The sequence below is a fragment of the Ursus arctos genome, unplaced genomic scaffold, assembly GCF_023065955.2.
Source record: "Ursus arctos isolate Adak ecotype North America unplaced genomic scaffold, UrsArc2.0 scaffold_10, whole genome shotgun sequence".
NCBI lineage: Eukaryota > Metazoa > Chordata > Mammalia > Carnivora > Ursidae > Ursus > Ursus arctos.
In genome coordinates this window covers 61,240,370-61,260,299 of record NW_026622764.1, presented here as the reverse complement: position 1 = coordinate 61,260,299, position 19,930 = coordinate 61,240,370, and the positions used below count along the sequence as shown (strand labels likewise).

The 19,930-nt window shown below is 39.2% G+C and overlaps 1 protein-coding gene across 2 annotated transcripts in view; it reads left to right on the top strand.

The window, feature by feature from the left end:
- FREM2 (FRAS1 related extracellular matrix 2) overlaps positions 1-19,930 on the top strand; it is a 157,464-nt gene that overhangs the window by 70,559 nt on the left and 66,975 nt on the right. For both annotated transcript variants that reach the window (XM_026493172.4, XM_057308998.1), the window contains exons 4-5: positions 5,374-5,604; positions 18,976-19,101. In XM_026493172.4, the coding sequence (XP_026348957.2) occupies positions 5,374-5,604; positions 18,976-19,101 (357 nt within the window). The remainder of the gene's footprint in view (positions 1-5,373; positions 5,605-18,975; positions 19,102-19,930) is intronic.

Here is a 19,930-nt window from a genome sequence, read left to right as displayed (position 1 = left end):
AAGTAACCTTACAAAAATGGCAGTAATCACTCATAAGTTAAAAAGTTGTAAATGTCACTAGACCTTAGAAGAGGCTTAGGTGAATCTGTAATTTAACTATAAGATAAAAATCTGCAGAAATGTCAGTGTGAAACCGGTATGAGGGCCACTTTCATAACAAGTAAGTGAAAAACCATTCAGTAACCTATTAGGCATTGAAGTGTAATTTACTATTTGTTTGTTACATTGAGCGCTTTTCTAGGTAACGAAAAGTTTACATAAAAGCACTACATAAAAGATGTACATTGTGACTTTTCTCCAGAACCAAGAGTAAGATGTTAAATACTAATCATTTTCTGCTGCTTTGCCCTTTTAAATAAAACTGAGAGTCAAAAGCAAAGAATAAAGCCTTTTTACAAGCCCAATCAAGTTCACATTCAATTTCATGCAGGCACAAAATAGAGAAAAGTAGGCATGAGGTAATTTTAAGCAGTAACACCGTTGGCACAAAAGATTTGGCATATTGATGAAAAATGATAGCTCCCCAAGCAATATATTATGTATGGTACTGTATGTTTTACAGACATCTAGGCTGATAGAATTTTTTTGAGGTAAAGGAGCTTTCATTGAGAGTGCAATTCAGGTGGGAATCTAGGAAAATGTTGGCAATAAAAAAGTAAAAACTGGGCAATCCTGTGTTTTCTGTAAGAACAACTATTTGAAATTTTACTGGTCCGTGAAATTCAAAAGCCTTAAAGAATAGATCCCGATTCACACATGCACACACACACGTACACACACATAGCATACGCGGTACCTTAGCACAGCCGCAGTCCCCATCCCCCACCATGTTCCCTCTGACCTTTAGATGCTGGATATTAATTACCCCTTATTTTTAAAGTGGTTTTGTTTGTTAACTGTAGAGGAGAGATTTTCTCATTATGCTCTGCTGATCCCTTCGGGTTACTTTGCTCAAGGGGGGCTGGTCCACCTGCAGACCTTCTGCAGTCAGGACAGCTCTGCTTCCATCTTTACTCGCATGTACCTCTTCTCAGCTGTCATTTCCACTCTGTGTGTCAAACCTTCGAAAGCATCGTGAACACTCTTACTGCTCTCTTTTTAGAAGCATGTTTCCTCTGCACACACACACACACGTGCTCCGCAGATCAGGAATCTGATCCTGTTCTACTTACTGTCAGTGAGTGGTGAGCCTTCACTGGTTTTTGTGCTTGAAAATATGGGGAAAATAATAACTAAAAAAAAGAGAACCTTGGCAATTCTTAAGGATGCCTTCATCTATTTGCATGTTGCCTGAATTCCTGGTGGGTGTATTCAGTTTACTCACACAGAGTCCACTGAATGTCATGGGAAAGTTACTAGTGGAAAGATGTTTTTAAAACTATCTTTTCACATTCTTCTCTTCGTTTTCTTTTTTAAAGCAGAATCCTAAAATGTCAAACAGGAGCTCTTTTTTTTTGTCCTGACGTTATTTTTTCCACGAACTATTATTTCTTCTGGGTTGAGATGAGCACAAGCCACTCTGCAAAAGTTCTTTAGCTCCACTTGGTTAACCTCACACGTTACTTAGTAACCTGGGGAGATAGGAAGTTAGCAAGCCCTGTGTGTGGCCCACACCCATCAATCACTGAAGATGGCAATAGCATTCAAGCTGGGACGGAGAATGGAAGTCAGATCAAACAGGAGGGTAGCCTCCAAGAAGTTCTACAATGAATGTGCTTCACGTTCCTGTTTCCTAAAACCTCCACTTTGTCTTCTGAACTTTTAGAATTAGATAGTTTGCATGATATCCAAAACTTGCCTTCAGGAGCACAGTTAGTAAATCATGAATTACATGAAATGTATATATGTATTTTCTCGGAGATGATTATTCATTTTATAACCAATATAACCCATTAATAAATTAAATATGTCTGTGCATTTTATAAAGGTATTTGAATTTCAAGTACCTTATTGCTACCAGTTATCCAGCATTTACTAAATACAAGATACTTATTAAGCACATTAGGTACCACACCTTTATCTTTGACTCCTTACAACTTTACTCACTAACTCAACCTAATATTTTCTGGAGTGCTTACTGAGTGCCAGGCACTGTTTTACGTAATGGACTATGAACTGGCAATAATAACTAACATTTATTGAGTTATTATGTGCCAGCCCTTGTTCCCAATACCTTACATAGTCAACCCCATAAGAGGAGTGACATGATAGCCCCCATTATGCAGATAAAGAAACAGAAAGGTTGTCATATGCCCAAAGCTACTAACGAAGGGGCAAAGCTGAGATTTGGCCCCAGGGCTAACTTTCTTAACTACCACACTGTGGTGCTTCTTAAATCCTCTGCAACTGAGGAATTTCAAAACCTGCCTATGATCCCATTGCTGCTGTGTGGTGGAGGTGGGATATGAAATCTGCTCTCTCATTCAGAAAGCACCTTGTTTGACCTCCATGCCATTTTTTCATGCCAGAGGAAAAGATGCAATTGTGGTTTCGCTTAGTAAATCAAAGTAATATGTTTTGTTTAATAATTAATTCTCTTTGAAAAAAATAAAAGCATAAATTTAAGCCCAATTTGTAAGCTTTTTGATTTCAAGAATTCTTTTTGCCCCATCGAATAATGTTACCAGTTGAATATTTGTATCTCCAAGTAAGAGCATTTTTTGAGCATTGTGTGTTCTTACTTGACTTTCTCATCTACCACACTAGATTAAAATGTGGACTAATTCATGTCGTCCACAGTCTATAGGCCATTTCTTCATCCTTTATTAAAACGGGCACCTATGTAAAGGGTCCTGTGGAGGTATGAAGTATTTAGTATGTGTCTACCTACCCTCAGATTTTAATGCACAAAAGATTTACCTGGATCTTGCTAAAATGGTGATTCTGATTCAGGGGATCTGGGGAAGGGCCCGAAATTCTGCATTTCTAACAAGCTCTCCTATGTTGCTAACAAGATAGTTTAGCACTATACTCAGAGTCGGTACTGTGTGTTAATTATAAAAAGGAAATCTTTATTTTTGATCCAAAGTAAGTTTAGTATTTCATCTAAGTCTTATTTTACTCTCTAAAAATATAACCTGTCCTTTTTAATTTTATCCCATGTTTGAGAAGCTTATCAACAGTTTAAGACAACAATCCTTTTTTTCACAAAATAAAGAGGTACCTAGGTGGCTCGGGTGGAACAGCATGTAACTCTTGATTTTGGGGTTGTGAGTTCGAGCCCCATATTGGGTGTAGAGATTACTTTAAAAAAATAACATCTTAAAAAAAGATTAAAAAAAGAAATAGCTTGTGCCTTGAGAAATAGAAGAATAAATGCGAAAGTACAAAAGACACAGACAACAGAAAACACAGTTTTTTCAGTCAGTTAAGCATCTGCCTTCAGCTCAGATCAAGATCTTAGAGTTCTGGGATTGAGCCCCTCGTCGGACTCCCTGCTCAGCGGGGAGTCTGTTTGCCCCCCTACCACTCCCCCCTGCTTGTTCACGCATGCACTCTCTCTCTCTCTCTCCCCCCCCCAAATAAACAAAATCTTAAAAAAAAAAAATAGAAGTCCATTCCTCTTTGCTTGGCAAATCAGCAATACTGCCTATTTATAATTTACATCCAACATTCAATTGAGAATATTTTATAAAATCCACCCCAAAAATTATATGTGTTTTTAGCAGCAACAATGAGATTTGGTATTACAACATATGTTTTATTAGGTTGGATAACTTGATTATCACTTCGTAAGGATGACTGGTTGGAACTAGTGGACATTCCTTGTATTTTACTCATTTCTTTTTGTTTTTAACTGCCTTTTGAATCTCTAGGAAAATAATGCCTTGTTGGTGAAACAAAACAAAACAGAAAAGTGGGCAGTAGTTATCAGAGACCAAATAATAGATTCTTTGCTGGCCCGTGCCGCTGGGGATAGATGGGTCAATGAGCAGCATGTGTGCTGGAACCTCAGAGAGAATGATTCCTTTCATCATCACCTTGGCAGTGAATCATGGTGGACCCAAGAGGTGTTGACAACCTGTCTGTGTGCACTAGGAACCAGAGAGCCAACAGGAAGGCTGGGGAAACATTCAACAAAATATGTAGTGCTGGAATTCCTAGTTCTGAGCCATTTTTCCTCCTGACATTAAGAAGATCATGTTTTACCTACTATTTAAAAAAATGCAATATTTTTGTTGTTTTTCTGAGATCTATAAAACAAAAATATTTTAATGAAATATTTATTTTCATCTTCATTTTAAGATGAGACTAACAGTAATGTATTCAGATGTAGATATAAATATTCACATTAATCTTGCATAAACACCACTCTAAAAAGACAGTTATTTCAGTTAAATGAGAAATGTTACAAAGACTTTATTTTTCAGACTTTTAATTCTAATAGTCACAAGATTTTATTTTTCCCTTTTTGTCTGTCTTTCCTACCAACTTCTCTTAAAATGCCAATGTTTAAAGAAATATATTTGAAAATTATTCTATTAACTTGACTCACTAAGAGGTTCTAATTCAGTACTTAAGGATATACTAGTACAAGTACTACTGCAATTTTGTAATTTTTGTATGACATTGGATTTTTTGACTCTTGGCTATTTATAGATAATCTATTATTTGAAAACATGGTATAATAATGGTGAAGATCCTCTTGTAATGTAGCGATAGACTCAGATCCTTCAGCCTCCTCAGCTCGCTGCAGTTGACCTTGAGTGAACCATCAGAGTAAGCCAAACATACTGCTCATCATAACCATATATATTTAGCTTTCCAGTTCTGTTCACATGGTTTCATGGAATTCTGAAGTGTTCCACCAGAAAAAACCTGGTTGTGGTCATGTTGACAATCACGGAATTAGATTCTTTAAATGTGTAGAGAATATTTTAAGTGTTTATTATGCTTGGCCATTTACGACTTCAATTATCAAAGAATTCTTGATTCACAGAGTCTCTTGTTGGTTTATATTTTCTAGTTAGAGAACTTTTCTTATGTTTTTATCATGTGATATGTGGAATAAAACACATGCGAAAGCAAATGTGAAGAGTTTTTAGACTAAATTTGTAGGAGTAAGAATATTCACAACATGAAAATCAATTTACTGGGTCTTGCTTTATAAGAGGTTCCATCTAACACAAGCATAGCTCAAAGAATATACAGGAAAACCATCCTGAGGTAAGAATGGGATAGAATCGTGGACCGGCCAACGCCTACAGGAGAACACTTTCACTGTAGGACCCATACCCAGCCATCCATTTCATGGAATCAAACATTGATCTAGTAACACGCAGGATAAAGTAACACACAAAAGTTAACCACAAAGAAAACTTTAATAATCCAACTGAAAATGAGACTAAGAAAATGATACCATTTTTTGTGAAGGTATTGGCACAAAAGATGGGACTGCAGAAAAAGACAAAGACTTCAGGGGCAAAGCACAGAAACAAGTGCAGTTCAACCCAGGCCAGACCAGGGCCACCTGGAGAGTGCGGATCTTGAGCGATGGAGAGCATGAGCAGTCGGAGACCTTCCAGGTGGTTCTCTCAGAGCCCGTGCTGGCTGCTCTGGAATTCCCCGCGGTGACCACGGTGGAGATTGTTGACCCAGGAGATGGTAAGAGCAATCATCAACTTGTTTGTATTGTTGCTGTTGGGTTTTTAATGACAAAATATCTCATAAAGGATGTTTTAAATTCAATGTTTGGACTTTCTATGGGGAGAATATTCTAGACTCATAGTTCAGTATTCTCAGATACATTGATGGGAGAGGGAAGCCAAAAACTTATAAATTAATTGATAAGGGAAGCTGTATCGTTCCAAGTAAATGAACTACAAAATGCGCACATGATTATCAACGTGTTCTTTCTCTTAGTATAATTCTATCTTTTAGAAACAGTATTGCTCATCTCCTTTTTCTTGAGTTAATTCATTATTTCTCCAAGTCTTTTAAATGTCTTTTAAAATTTCCTTTAAGCAAATAGTTACGAATTAGACCACTTTGGGATTAATTTGCTCCCCATGGTACGCTTGATTGTTCAAGTTTCCTGCGTGTATTTATGAGCCAAAAATTTTCATTTGGCCCTTATGCCTCCACATTTGTTGCATAAAAACCAACTGACCTGTCCCCACTCTCTGGTGACTCGTGTTTTGAATCATTGTTCTTAACTCCTGTTAGGTGATGCTTTGTTGTCAGTGCACACCTTTGGCTGATGTTGGTAAAAGTGAGTCTCGCTGCTTTTGTGTGTAATTTGACCCGTTCCCTCCCCCTGCCATACTTCCACAGTGCTGGCTTGTCTCAGCGCAGTCAGGAAAAAAAAAAAAGAGAGAGAGGGAGGAAGAAAGGTTGAATGGCTTTTTGAGGGCTGGCATTTATACAAAGGTTGAAGAGACTCTTCTAAAGCTGAAATCCTGTCAGAAGCCAGACGTGACTTTCTTTTCAACTGCCAGCCTACTTTATTTTGTCAGTCAGAAAACTCTTAAATTTTCTGTGAAGATACAATCTACTGAGTACACGAAATGGAGATGTGTGGAACTCTCTGGCTTAACAAGACTAAACATAATTAGAGAGAACGCGTAAGAGAACTGGGGCTTTGGGTCTGTTTGTTTAACTAACATCTCTCCTTTAGTTAAATATGAAGTTCAATTATGTTTATAATTCTTTTAAAGAACAGTTGGCATTTAATTACATTTAGTTTTATCAGCACTATCTAGGAATAAATAATTAAATTTTCTTCTGGTCCTGAGTTTTGGGTAAGTGCTAGCACAACAAAGCTCTCTTTTGAACAAGCCCATGGCAACTTTAATACATGTAAACCGGCCCATCAGTTAGAGCTTGTTTGAAGCCATTTCTTTCTTTCTTTCATTCTTTTTTCTTAAGTAAGCTCTAGGCCTAATGTGGAGCTTGAACTCATGACCCTGAAATCAAGAGTCACATCCTCTACCAAGTCAGCCAGACACCCTGGAAGCCATTTCTTGATATTTTATTTGCCAATTGGTATAATTGCCATAATTTACCTTAAGAAATAAGACAGTTAAACTCAGGGCACCTGGGTGGCTCAATCGTTAAGCATCTGCCTTCAGCTCAGGTCATGATCCCAGGGTCCTAGGATCGAGCCCCGCTTTGGGCTCCCTGCTCAATGGGAAGCCTGCCTCTTCCTCTCCCACTCCCCCTGCTGGTGTTCCCTCTCTCGCTGTGTCTCTCTCTGTCCAATAAATAAATAAAATCTTAAAAAAAAAAAAAAGACAGTTAAACTCATGGTTGCACCTGGGTAGCTCATTCGGTTGAGCATCAGACTCTTGGTTTCAGCTCAGATTGTGATCTCATAGGTCTTGAGATCAAGCCCTATGTCTGGCTCTGCTCTCAGCCGGAAATCTGCTTGAAGATTCTCTCCCTCTGCCTCTCCCCTAATCTCTCTCTCTCTTTCTCTCTTTTGCAAATAAATAAATCTTTTTTTTTAAAAAGACACTGAAACTCATTTGTGCCTTCCTATTTATAAGTAACACTCTATACTCTATACCCATACTAGGTCTGAGAAGTGGAATATTAAAAACAAAATACAGTGGTGCCTGGGTGGCTCAGTTGGTTAAGCATCTGCCTTCAGCTCAGGTCATGATCCTGGAGCCCCGGGATCCAGCCCCACGTTGGCTCCCTGCTCTGTGGGGAGCTTCTTCCTCTCCCTCTGCTCCTCCCCCTACTCATGCTCTCTCTCTCTCTCAAATAAATAAATGAAATCTTTCTAAAAAATGCATACACACAGCACACACACACGCACACACACACAATGAACGCAAAATGAACATAATTTCATTTCATGTGATGGTCATCTAAGTTGTTATGGAATTTTCTAGATGAAGTTCAGCCCTAGTCATTCTAGGCCATGATCATCCCTAGGGTAACTGACAAGTGTCCCATAATGCTTGGTATATTCCACGTCTTGTTGGAGACCATTGGTCTTGAGGTTACAAGATCTGAGTTTGATTCCCAATTCCACCATTTCTAGTTTTATGACCTTAATCAAAATCAAACATGTTTTATTAAGATTTAGTTTCCTAATATGCAAAATAAGAAAAATTAATGATTCTCATATTGCGTCGTTCTTATGAAAGAGTTCTATAAAACATAAAGCACAATACAAATGTTATTTCTAATATCACAAATAACATTGTTAGATTTCATTTTAAGAAATTAAAGAATCCTTTTTTTCCCCCCATAAAGCGTCACTTTCGCTACCATTTCAAAATTTTAATTGTTTCCTTCTACACTGTGTTGTAAGTCTTCACATATAAATTGGCTAGCCCTAGGAACCGTTATGCCTGTAAACTCCCCCTCTGTGTATTACTTCTAAGACATGAGATTTTATTTTGAATGCATTAAAAATGTATCCAGCTCATACTTGTGCTGAGTACAACACTATATGTTAGGTATGCAAAGATAATAGGCTATAGTTCTTTCTATCAAAGCGAATATGGTCTAATGAGAAGGAGAGCCCTATAAATAAGTGATGGCAATAGAATGTGATGTGGTACAACAAAGTACGTGCAGTGTTATGGGACTGAGAAGAGGAAGTATCCAACTCTGCTGTACTTTAGTCTGGAAACGGCCTTTACTTACTAGCTAGTTTATATAAACACATGCAAATACATACTTCTCCCAGTTCTTTACTTACCCATAAGTGCTACTGATAATGGTAATAATCGAAATTCGTCAAACACTTATTATTGGCAGACAGTGCACTTAACACATTATGTACATCCCTTCACTCGCTCTCTTTACCTCACTACCTTGTAGACATATGTACCATTTTAGGCATTTTTCTTGTTTATAGAATGCTCTCAATTTCACATGTGACAAATTTTATTTTTTTATTCTTTTTTTTTAAGATTTGATTTATTTATTGGTCAGAGAGGGAGAGAGAGAGCACAAGCAGGGAGAGAGCAGCAGGCAGAGGGAGAAGCAGGCTCCCCACTGAGCAAGGAACACGATGTGGGACTCGATCCCAGGACCCTAAGTTCATGACCTGAGCCGAAGACAGACATTTAACCGACTGAGCCACCCAGGCGTCCCCACATGTGACAAATTTAAGAATACTCTTCCCATGTTTTATGGCAAAACAAACAACTTACTGACATAAACTCTACACACATACAAGCATATATGTACATATATCCCAAATTCTCACATGTTCATAATTATACTCTTGCAATACTCTATCCATTTATGTTTTTTAAGTTAGATAGTTGTGATTTAAGCAAAGATTTTAAGTGACTATGCATTTTGTTCAATACACAAGTGTCTGCATCTACTGCAAAGATGACACATACACTTCGGTGCTTATTTGCTTCACCCGAGGTACTGCGCGATGCCCATATGGATGTTCTCTAGGATCTCTCATGCCTGCAGATGTTGTGACCTGGCTGGGAATAGATTGAATCTACTCCAAAGAGTGGGTCGAGGCGCTATGTCTTCCTGCATCTTCTGTGCGGGAAGGCAGCCTGCTTCAAAGGGCAAAACCAATGAGAAGAACTGCACCCCAGTCCTCATTCCTGGATGCCCTGGGGCGGCCATGCATAGAAGGGCGCTTATCTCCTAATGGCCACAGGCCGATCTCTCTATATCCTGCTGGTACCTTCCCTGCCAATCAGAGAGGGGCCACTCAGGCACAGCTTAACTGTCAGGTGGGGCTTCAGAAGCCCACGTTTTTGTTGAGAAGAGAAAAATTTTGTTGCATGAAAATAGAGGACCGAAAAGGGGCTTTTCCTTCTACTCAACAAAGTGCTGTGGGAACACAGGAGGAGGACACGCCTGTCTGCCATGACTGTGGATATCAATAGCTTCCCAGACAAATGGGTTTAGTCATTTACTGAATACACCAATACATTCAATTTCCTCATACATTGAAGTCTGTGGTACAAAGAGGAAAAGTAGAATACGAAGAATACAGACTGCTAAGCAGAGCTGTTAACTTCTTTTCGTCATACTGCCTTTGCCCCTGGTGCTTGTGGCCTTGGAGACACTCCCATGGAAAATCTACTCTTGTCGTGATTTTTACCTCACTGCTTTGTCCTCTATCACTGCTGTCCTCACTTGTTTCAGTGTGATTCCACAATCTCCATCCTTTACAAATGCACATAGAAAGTTCCAGTTGGGAGGGGTTTTAAAGTGCGTGAAGTGTTTAACTCATTTTCCTGAGAAATAGAGCCATCTTTAAATCTCTACCCAAATCCACCGCTTGGAAGCTGTTGTATTTGGTTGTCTTTAATATTGGCAGAGATGAGTAAAATAACACTTTGTCTGAGGGGATGGCACTCCTCTGTGGAGTCCCATTGAGCGGTAAAAATTCGCTTCTCGGAGAAATCCTCTGCAGTTGGGCTGGACTGAATCAAGAGCAGACAGCAGATCCCCAGAAGACAAGAAGGGCTTCGAGGGAATTTCAGGTCACCGTCACTGCTTCTGCCCTCTTTTCTAACCCCGAGAAGTCCAAAGGGATTACTCCATAGGCCAAGGGATAGTAATCATACCAAACTCTACCATATTTGAGTATCCACTGTGAGCCGGACACTGCGTCAGGAGCTTCACAATCTTGTCTCTTCTAAACCTGTGATTTATATGTCAATCTCCAGATGAGATCTCTGAGGCTCAAAGAATTTATTTCCCCAGAGTTCTCTGCTAATAAGTGCCGGAGCCAGGGTCTGAATAGAGAGAGAGATTTCCCCCCCCCTACGAAGCCCTTCTCTTTTCCCTGAGTTTTCCAGTCTTCTGTCATTCCACATGACTGAAAAGAAATAATATCCAGAATCATAATTAAATGGCACACTTTGCCAACAGCAACATTGTTTCCCCTATTCTTGTATATGAACAAACAAAACCAAGAACAAAGTGATTCCTTCTCTTCTTATTCTACTTATTTTCCCTTTATATATCAAGCCAAAAAATATATTAGTATAGGTGAACAAAACAAGGGTTGCAGGAAGATAATCAAGACTACTCCAGCTCTTGCACAATGCATCTATGTTCAACAGCTGTTTATTGAACATTCGCTATATGCCAGGAGTTCTGCTAAGAGCTAGGGATGAGGGAGCTACATTGAAGAAGGCACACTAACTCTGGAAGGGTATCATCAGGTGGTTTCCACGAAATGATTACAGTTAACAATACAGAATGCTGTGTGCTGTGATAAAGGAGCAAGTCTCTAACCTGGAAAAAGATTCTTAATTTCCTATATATTAGATTCCCTAACTTTCAGACATAACACCATCTTTCCTTACTCTTAGTAGTATATAGATATTAATTAATATTAAACATTTTTATTTCTGTTAAGAGGAAAATAGGTAAGAGCTAAAACCTATTTGATATTAAGATCCCATTCCTTTTTTTTTTTTAACTTTGAATAATTTCTAACCAGGGTAAATTGAGTTTTATGTACTTTATTAGGAGAACGTGGCCTCAAATACAGGTATTTGACTATGGATACCTAGCATAGACATCTAAAGCCCATAAGTATTTTATGCAATTATTTAGTAAGTACATTTGAAGTGTCTGCAAACTTCTGACTGAAAGGGGCTCATTCTGATACCTGTATGATATCAAAATCGACCATGAACCTCATGAATTAAATATTTGATCTCTGTAATCATTTTTTGTATGATCAGATTAGGTTAATTCTGTATAATATATAGTAGAAAATAAACAAACCGTTCTAGAGGAAAGTAGAAATTATAGCTCAAGAACCCTACCGTTATTGGATACAAAGAAAAGGCAAACTTTTGTGTGCTGAGTGAACCAAACCCATTTCATGGGGTAGAATTCAGATGACATAGGCTATTACATGAAACACAAACACTAGTTATTACTTCTAAAATTTTGTACCATTGTCAGTGTTGTCATAGGGAGATCACTGGCTAGCCGATGAGTGTGCCAAAACTGAGGTCCAGAATTAGTGAAGTGGTAGTCCACTGCAGCTTATCACACTGAAATGATAAAGCACGCAAAAATTCAATTTCAGTGAGTGTGGAAGCTTTTTTGCTTTTTTCTTTTCCTTTCTTCTCTTTTCTTTTCTTTTCTTTTCTTTTCTTTTTTCTTTTCTTTTCTTTCTTTCCTTAGAATGGAAATCTTTGTCTTTTTGAATTCTGTTACTGTGAAGCACAAGTCATTGTCTTAAGAGAGACAGACAATTCTAAATACTTGTTCAAATTACAGCACACATCTGCACATTTCTGGCACCAAAAGGCGGATATGAAGAAAGGTGCTGCAAAATAAAACCATTTTAGTGGTGTAAAACTGTCTGACAGTTTCTACGTTCACAAAATGAAAACATTTACTGATAGGAACAAAGATTCAATCTTACTGACATTTGCGTAGTGCTGCAGGATGATTTTTGGATCTCATGGCATCCTGATATGAACGCATAATACTTACTATCATGTGATTTAGAGGTTTTCCTGATTCTCATTTGTGTCTCTTTTGAGTCCCTGTGAAATTAGCCTATATTAATCACTATGTCGTTTCAGAGTAAAAAAACAGACCATGGAAATTAAGAGCTGTCCAAGTTCAAACATGTGAGGGACAACTCACTACCACTTGTTGCCCAGTCTAAGAGCGCCATGGTAGCCGGGGAGGTCCCGGAATATCTTCGGGGGTGTTTTTTGAATGTGCCAAACTTTCCAAAGGAGATGAACACTCCGTGCCTTTCTCCATGTGCTGCATTTTCTTTCTCTGTTCCATTCTAACAAAGATTTTTAGAAGCTATTTTGTTCTATCATGTTTTTAGTAGAATCTGGTTTTTTGTTGTTTTTTTTTTTTTACTCTGTTCAGGATAATTGAGAAAAGGACAGCATGAACATTATCTTTCAAATGGAACTACAACTACTTTATTTCTAAGAACGGAAGTCATTTCTTGCCTGAATGACAGCCCAGTCAAACCTAAAAATAAAATAAAACCCGCAGTTGCAATCAAAGCACTCATTACAGTATAGATGCATTGACTCATAAAGAACGCACTCACTTTATCCAGCTTTATCTTTCAAAATACAGACTAATGAAACCGATCTGAAAATCTAAATGTAACACATGTTCATCGTCAAGAATTCTGAGAGATTTAAAGAAGGAAAAGTCCCTTGTGGGCCTACCCAATGGGAAAGCCAGTGTTAAGGATGGAGAGATTGACCCTGAAGGCATTTTTTTTTTTTTTTGTGCGTGTCTCTATTTACTTAGTAGAGAGTTTACTATTTCTAGAATACCACCCTGGTTTTGCCCCTCAATGAACCCCTTCCCAGAGGTTGCTGTAGCTTCCGTTTAATGGACTCACTGGGATCTGACATATGATATGCAGTTATATTACATAATACGGTATTATATTCATACACATATTATTATGTATTTATACATGTAACATAATACTTCTATAACTTGATTAATATGAAATCATACACATTTTATATCTTATGTAATACTTTTATAATTTATATGTATAAGTTTATATATGGAATTCTATGAATACATTGGATCTGTAAAAGAATTCTCAAAATACTTGTTTTTAGCTTCCTTTGTTCTGCCTCTGCTGTCCCTGCCGGCTCTGTTTTAGCAGTAATTATGTGTTTTATAATCTCGGTTGAGCCTTCTGTGTCTCTGGCGTGAGTGCTGCTGCCTGCTACCCTGAATGTTCTTCCTTTAGAAGTAAACCATAGCGGTTATGGGCTTGGTCTTCGAGACGGGCTTCTTGGGTTCAAATACGGACATCGCCACTACTGGCCTTAACTTCTGCTGATTCCGTAACCTCTGTGTGCCTCCTGTAACCTCTGTGTACCCCATGTTCTCGGAGGAAAAATGACAGCCATAATAGTTCTCATATGAAAGCGTTGCTGCCAGGATAAAACCAGCCGATACATGTAAAGCGTTTAGAATAAGGGCTTCACAAACAACAGTAAGAACCCCAAACGTATTAGATAATAGTATTTCTTGGGTATTAGGTAATAGTTTTTAAGGATGATACACAAATACCACTCTGGGGGGTTTAAAAAGCTGTGCTTGCCTGAGGCAGTCTGCATGTGAGCTCCACTGTACATACGAAGTGAACTTGAAAAATGATGTTAACTAGAAAAATCTACCAGGGAAGCTTTTCTCTTTTCTCTTTTCTCCCTCTCCTTTTCCCGTTTCTCGCATAAACCACCATTTCTGCCCCAAGTTCAGTCAGCAGAAGACTTAAAACTTGGTGCTGGACCTCTTCGCCCTCTGTCAGACCAAGTGTGGGAGTGGGTTCCAGAGCTAAGGGCAAGCTCTGGACACCTTGCTTTCATCTTTATTCATACTTCAAACCTCCCAGCTCGAGCAACCAGTACTGGCTTGTTATCAAACTTGTATGGGCCGTAGCGTGTAGGAGGAACTCAAGTACTCAAGGTATGAAGTTACAATGCCATACGTGGGACTTTGATGAATAACTTATTTTTAAAAAGTTGGCCAGTATAGATTAGAAGTACAGGGTAAGTATTGTGTATGATCAACTCTGTCTTAGCTCAGGCTGCTGTAGCAAAATATATAACACCCTGGCTGGTGTCAGCAACATTTATTTCTCACAGTTCTGGAGGCTGGAAGTCCAAGGTCAAGGTGCTGGCAGATTCAGGCTTGTGGTCTGATGCCTTCTTTCTGTATGCTCACATGTGGTGTATGTACGTGGAGGGACTGAGAGAGGGAGCGCTCTTTCTATTCTTTTAAGTATACTAATCCCAAAATGAGGGCCCCACCCTCATGACCTCATCTAAACCTAACTCCTTCCCGACAGTTCCCACCTCCAAATATCATCACTCTGGGGGTTAGGGCTTCTGTGTATAAATTCCAAGGGACACGTTCAGTCCACAGCAAACTTTAATAAAGAAACAAAACTTTGTGTAATATTTATACTAATGCCATTGGAGTAAATGACCTGAGGACTGCTAAAACCTAAGTGATACCAGACTTAATTTCCATTAGTGAATAAAGAAACTTACTGGAACTCATTGAACACCTGATTTGAATATTTCATGGCACTTTGCGTATTTTTTCTAATGAAATGTTATGATAATTTGTACGTTGAAATTTTATGTTTGGTAAAATCCTACTTCATAATAGTAGGAGTAATTTTGCCCTTACAAAAACTCATCTAAAAAATAAACAAGATATTTCTCTAGATGTCACTCCATTGACAGCAAACTTTTTGAAATGTCTATCCCTTTTGTCTAGAATTCTAGTTTCTCTCTTCTCATTCATTCCTTCAGGCTTTTGTCCCCTTTACTCCACTGAAACAGTTCTTGCAAAGATAACCAATGACTTAGGTTTGCCAAATGGCTGATTCTCGACTTTCTTGACTTGTCAGCAGCATTTGAAGCATTTCATCAGTCCCTTTGTCTTCCAACACTTTTTGCACTTGGCCTCCAATACCCACACTCCCTTGGTCGTTCATCACTGGGACCCCTCTCAGCCTCCTTTGCTTAGTCTTCCTTATCTCCCTGACCTCTAAATGCCCTGAGGCCAGTCCCTGGATCCATTGTCTTGTTTATCTACAATTCCTCCCTAAATGATTTTATTCTGACTCAGACTTCACATACACCAACATGCCAGTAACTCCCACTTTTATCTTTCCCACCTGTACCTGTGCATTGAAATCCAGGATTGTGTGCCCCACTGGCTAATTTGACATCTCAACTTGGATACTGAAAAGACACCTCAAAATCAATCAATCAATCTAAAATAAAATAAAGCTTAATCTGAGTATGTCCAAAATGGAGCTCCTGATCCACCCCTGAATTTGATTCTCATGCAGTCGCCTCCACTTCTATATACTTGGAGTCACCTTTTTTTTTTTTTTTTAAGACTTTACTTATTTATTTGACAGAGAGAGACAGCCAGCAAGAGAGGGAACACAAGCACACAAGCAGGGGGAGTGGGAGAGGAAGAAGCAGGCTCCCAGTGGAGGAGCCGATGCAGGGCTTGATCCCAGAACGCTGGGACCACGACCTGAGCTGAAGGCAGACACTTAAGGACTGCGCCACCGAGGCGCCCCTGGAGTCACCTTTGACTCTTCCGTTCTCACATACCACAGCTGGTCTATTAGAAAACTCTTCTGGCTCTTCCTTTGTATGTCCTGCATACAACCATATTATACCAGCTCCCCTGCCACCACCTGATCCAGTCTTCTATGACCTTTGTCCTGGAAGGTCACAAAGCCTCCTAACTGAGCTCCTAGCCAGCTCCTGGCCTTCAATGTCTATTTATCTCACAGCAGCCAAAAATAATGTTCTTAAAATATGTCAGGTTACAGCACCCCCATATTCAAAGCCTTCTCATGCTTTTATACTGAGAGATGCATGGACATACACACAGACAATGGACAGACCACATATTAAAATACAACTCTGACCCACAACCAACAGCAACTGGGAAGCGACACCATAGCCTCTGAAGTAATCAGCCTCAAATCGTCAAAATTTGATCAATAACTGACAGCTTACCTAATTTTTCTCCTTGTTTTCAACTTAAGACCAACCAGAGAAAGCAGATGTTCTCCTGTAACTAGTCACCTAGGATGCCCCACTTCTAGTCAGCCTGCCCACAGCTTCCCTGTGCCAGCATCCTCCAGTCAGGGCACAGCTGCAGCCTTCCCTTTCTTCTCCTGGAAAGCTGTCCAGCCCCTCCAACTCCTCCAAAGTCCTGCCTTTCAGTCTCTGCCAATCCCAGCACCCACCCAGTCACTGCTTCTCTGGTCCCCCTTCTCTTGACCTCTCTTCTTTACTCAGTTTACTCAAGCCACATTGGCCTCCTGCCATTCCTATACACACGTGGCACGACTTTCACTTGTTCATTCTTTTGCCTGGACTTCTCTTCTGTAAGTTATTCACTGAGGGCATCTGGTTACCACCTTCAAATCTCAATTCAAATATGACTCTATCAGAGATACTTTGATGTATAACACAGGCCCACCACGGCACATACACTGCGCTAGCCCTCGCTGTCCCCTTCAGCACACTCCATTCCCTTCATATAACGTGTTACTTCCTGACATACTATCTATTCTTGTATATTTGTTTATTTTGTTCCTCTTCCTCACCCCCAACTAGAATGAAAACTCCCTAATACCAGGGGTTTTGTTTACTTACATATCCCCTCTGGCTAGTAGGAGTATCTGGCAATACAAGTCACTCAATCAGTGTTTGATAGATGAATAATTAGTTATAAAAATCTAATAACCCACCCTTTTTTTTTAATGGTACCATTTTTTACATTGATCTATCAGTCAGAATCTCAGAAGGAAACAAATGACACTCAGGTTTTTTTTAATGTAATAATTTAAATTTAAATTAATTTAAATAATTTAAAAAGAATATAATAAGAATATAATAATAGGACTATTTACAAGGTTAAGGGCAAAGATTGGGAAACCACCAGGCAATGTAAAGGCTGGTAGGATAAAGGCTAGTAAGAGTAGGCACCATTACCACCTCAGGCCTGAGGGCAAGGGAAGGAGAAGTTAGCTGAGCCCAGAGAGTGAGCTAGGGAGTCCAGTGGGCACCATGACCATTACTTGGGGGAAGGGGTGTGGCCATCCCTGAACCCAGAAGCAGCCAGGGGGATGAATGGTGCAGACCTCATTCTGCTCTTGACCTCCCAGTCCTGCCTGTGCTCCCTTTTGGCTGACCCATCGGGAAGCCAGAGCACAAGGGAAACCTTTGATGTGGTTCACATTCGTCAGCTCCTGGGGCACAGGGAAGGGTGGAGAGGATGGAACATGGACCCTGAGCGCCTATGTCTTATTCCAACGGTCTTTTATAATAATCAAAAGCAGTGTGGCTTACTGTTTTTAAAATAACAGTGAAGCATTTTCTGTGTGTATGTGAAATTTTCAGTGAAACAGACTCCCAGTCACCAAAAGATCTGTTTGGAGGTTATCATGTCAACTTATTGGACTAAATGTTTTTCCTGAACACAACCTAGTTTTACATTGATTGAACTGTATTTTTCACCAGTTTAATTATGCCATTTTTATTATTTAGGGTACCTTTCAATGACCTTAAAAATGAATCACTGAGACTTATTATATAAATATAATGTTGTATACTGTGTGTTATCGTTATTTCTCTAGGGGAGGAAGGAAACCACAGGTATATTCCTTATAGCTGACTGATAGATTTATGAATTCTAAAGGAACTGCGATTTAAAAAACAAGCAAACAAAAAAAATCAAGTGTTGAACAGTGCATTATTATATTTTTAAGCATTGATGATTCAAAAGGAACACATTTGAGGTAAAGAGTAGAAGAGCACATTTTATAAGATCTGAATTTTAATTTTGACTCAACCATTAAGAGGCCTTGGCAGGGGCGCCTGGGTGGCCTAGTCGTTAAGCGTCTGCCTTCAGCTCATGGCGTGATCCTGGCGTTCTGGGATCCAGCCCCATATCAGGCTCCTACGCTGGGAGCCTGCTTCTTCCTCTCCCACTCCCCCTGCTTGTGTTCCCTCTCTCGCTGGCTGTCTCTCTCTCTCTGTCAAATAAATAAATAAAATCTTTAAAAAAAAAAAAAAGAGGCCTTGGCAAATAAGTTCAACTCTCTACACCTGAGTTTCTTCATCTGTAAAGTACAAGGTGGGACAAGGTGACTTCGACATCTCTTCTGCCTCTAACATTTGACTACACGATTGGAAGGTGGTGACCTGTGTCAAGAGAACAAAGTTGTATTTAAAAAGAAGTATGTCAGCAGCACTGATTAATTGAGAAAAAAAGCAATGACTAGAGATAAAAGCAATGATGGGCTTTATCTTCAGGTTAAGAATTCACTGGCCCAGAGCCTGCACGCTTTATATCCAATATTGTTTCCCTCTTCTCCTCCTTCCCCTCACGCTGTGTTATTCTAAAAGAATATGCAAGGGGGAAAAGTTGATCATTAGAACAATTTTAATTTGCCCAGGATTGTTAGAAGCTCAGACAAAAATAATAGTAGCTGTAATTGTGTTTTCTCCTTAGAGTCCACTGTATTTATTCCCCAGTCTGAATACTCCATTGAAGAAGATGTTGGTGAGCTATTCATTCCCATCAGGAGAAGTGGAGACGTGAGCCAGGAGTTGATGGTGGTCTGTTACACGCAACAAGGTAGCTCGATTTACCAAAGAACTGAACTATCCCTCCAAAGATGTGTATGGAAGCCTCTTTGACATGTTGGAACCATAACATTATGCCTTGAGGGGTATGCTGTATTATTACAGCTTTCATAAAGTACAAAGAAGCATTTATCCAGAGGTCTTCCTTCACTATTATACCTCTGAGGAGAAAAAAAGCAATAACTAGAGATAAGAGGGTCTGGAAGCCCTGCTGTTACTTATCAAAACATACGTGACTCATGTGGTTACTTATTCTAATACTCAAAGCTGTTTGGAGTGTAAGAAATTGAAGTCCCCTTCCCCCACCCAAACCCAATCAAACAGAAGAGGGTTATTTTTTAAAAAGAGAGGGGTGGGGGGGGGCAAAGAAATACATACCTAAGGAAAAGAAACTAATTTCAAACTAGTTCAAAACTCTGAATTTCAAAATATTTCTTTTACTCATTGGGTAAGCCTTCTCTGAAAGGTGATTTTATGTAATGCAAAATTAAAATTTATACATAATATTAATATACTAAATATCTTTCTAAGAAACAGGTAGATTTTCTAAGAATGTAAAAGAGAAGGTCATATATGCAATTGATATCTGAGCAGACATTCGTGAAAATTCCCATTAATGTATTTATATAAGTTGAAAGGCAGTAAAGAATTATGGTCAGAAACACAGACTTCAGGGTCCACCTTGGGCTCCAGGTCCCAGAGCAAGTGGTTTAACCTCTGTAAGCCTCTAGTGTGTAACCCCCAATAGAGTGTTGAGAGGATCAAGCAGGTAATATGTGTAAAGCACTTGGCACTTTGCTGGCACACAGTAAGCGGTGGAA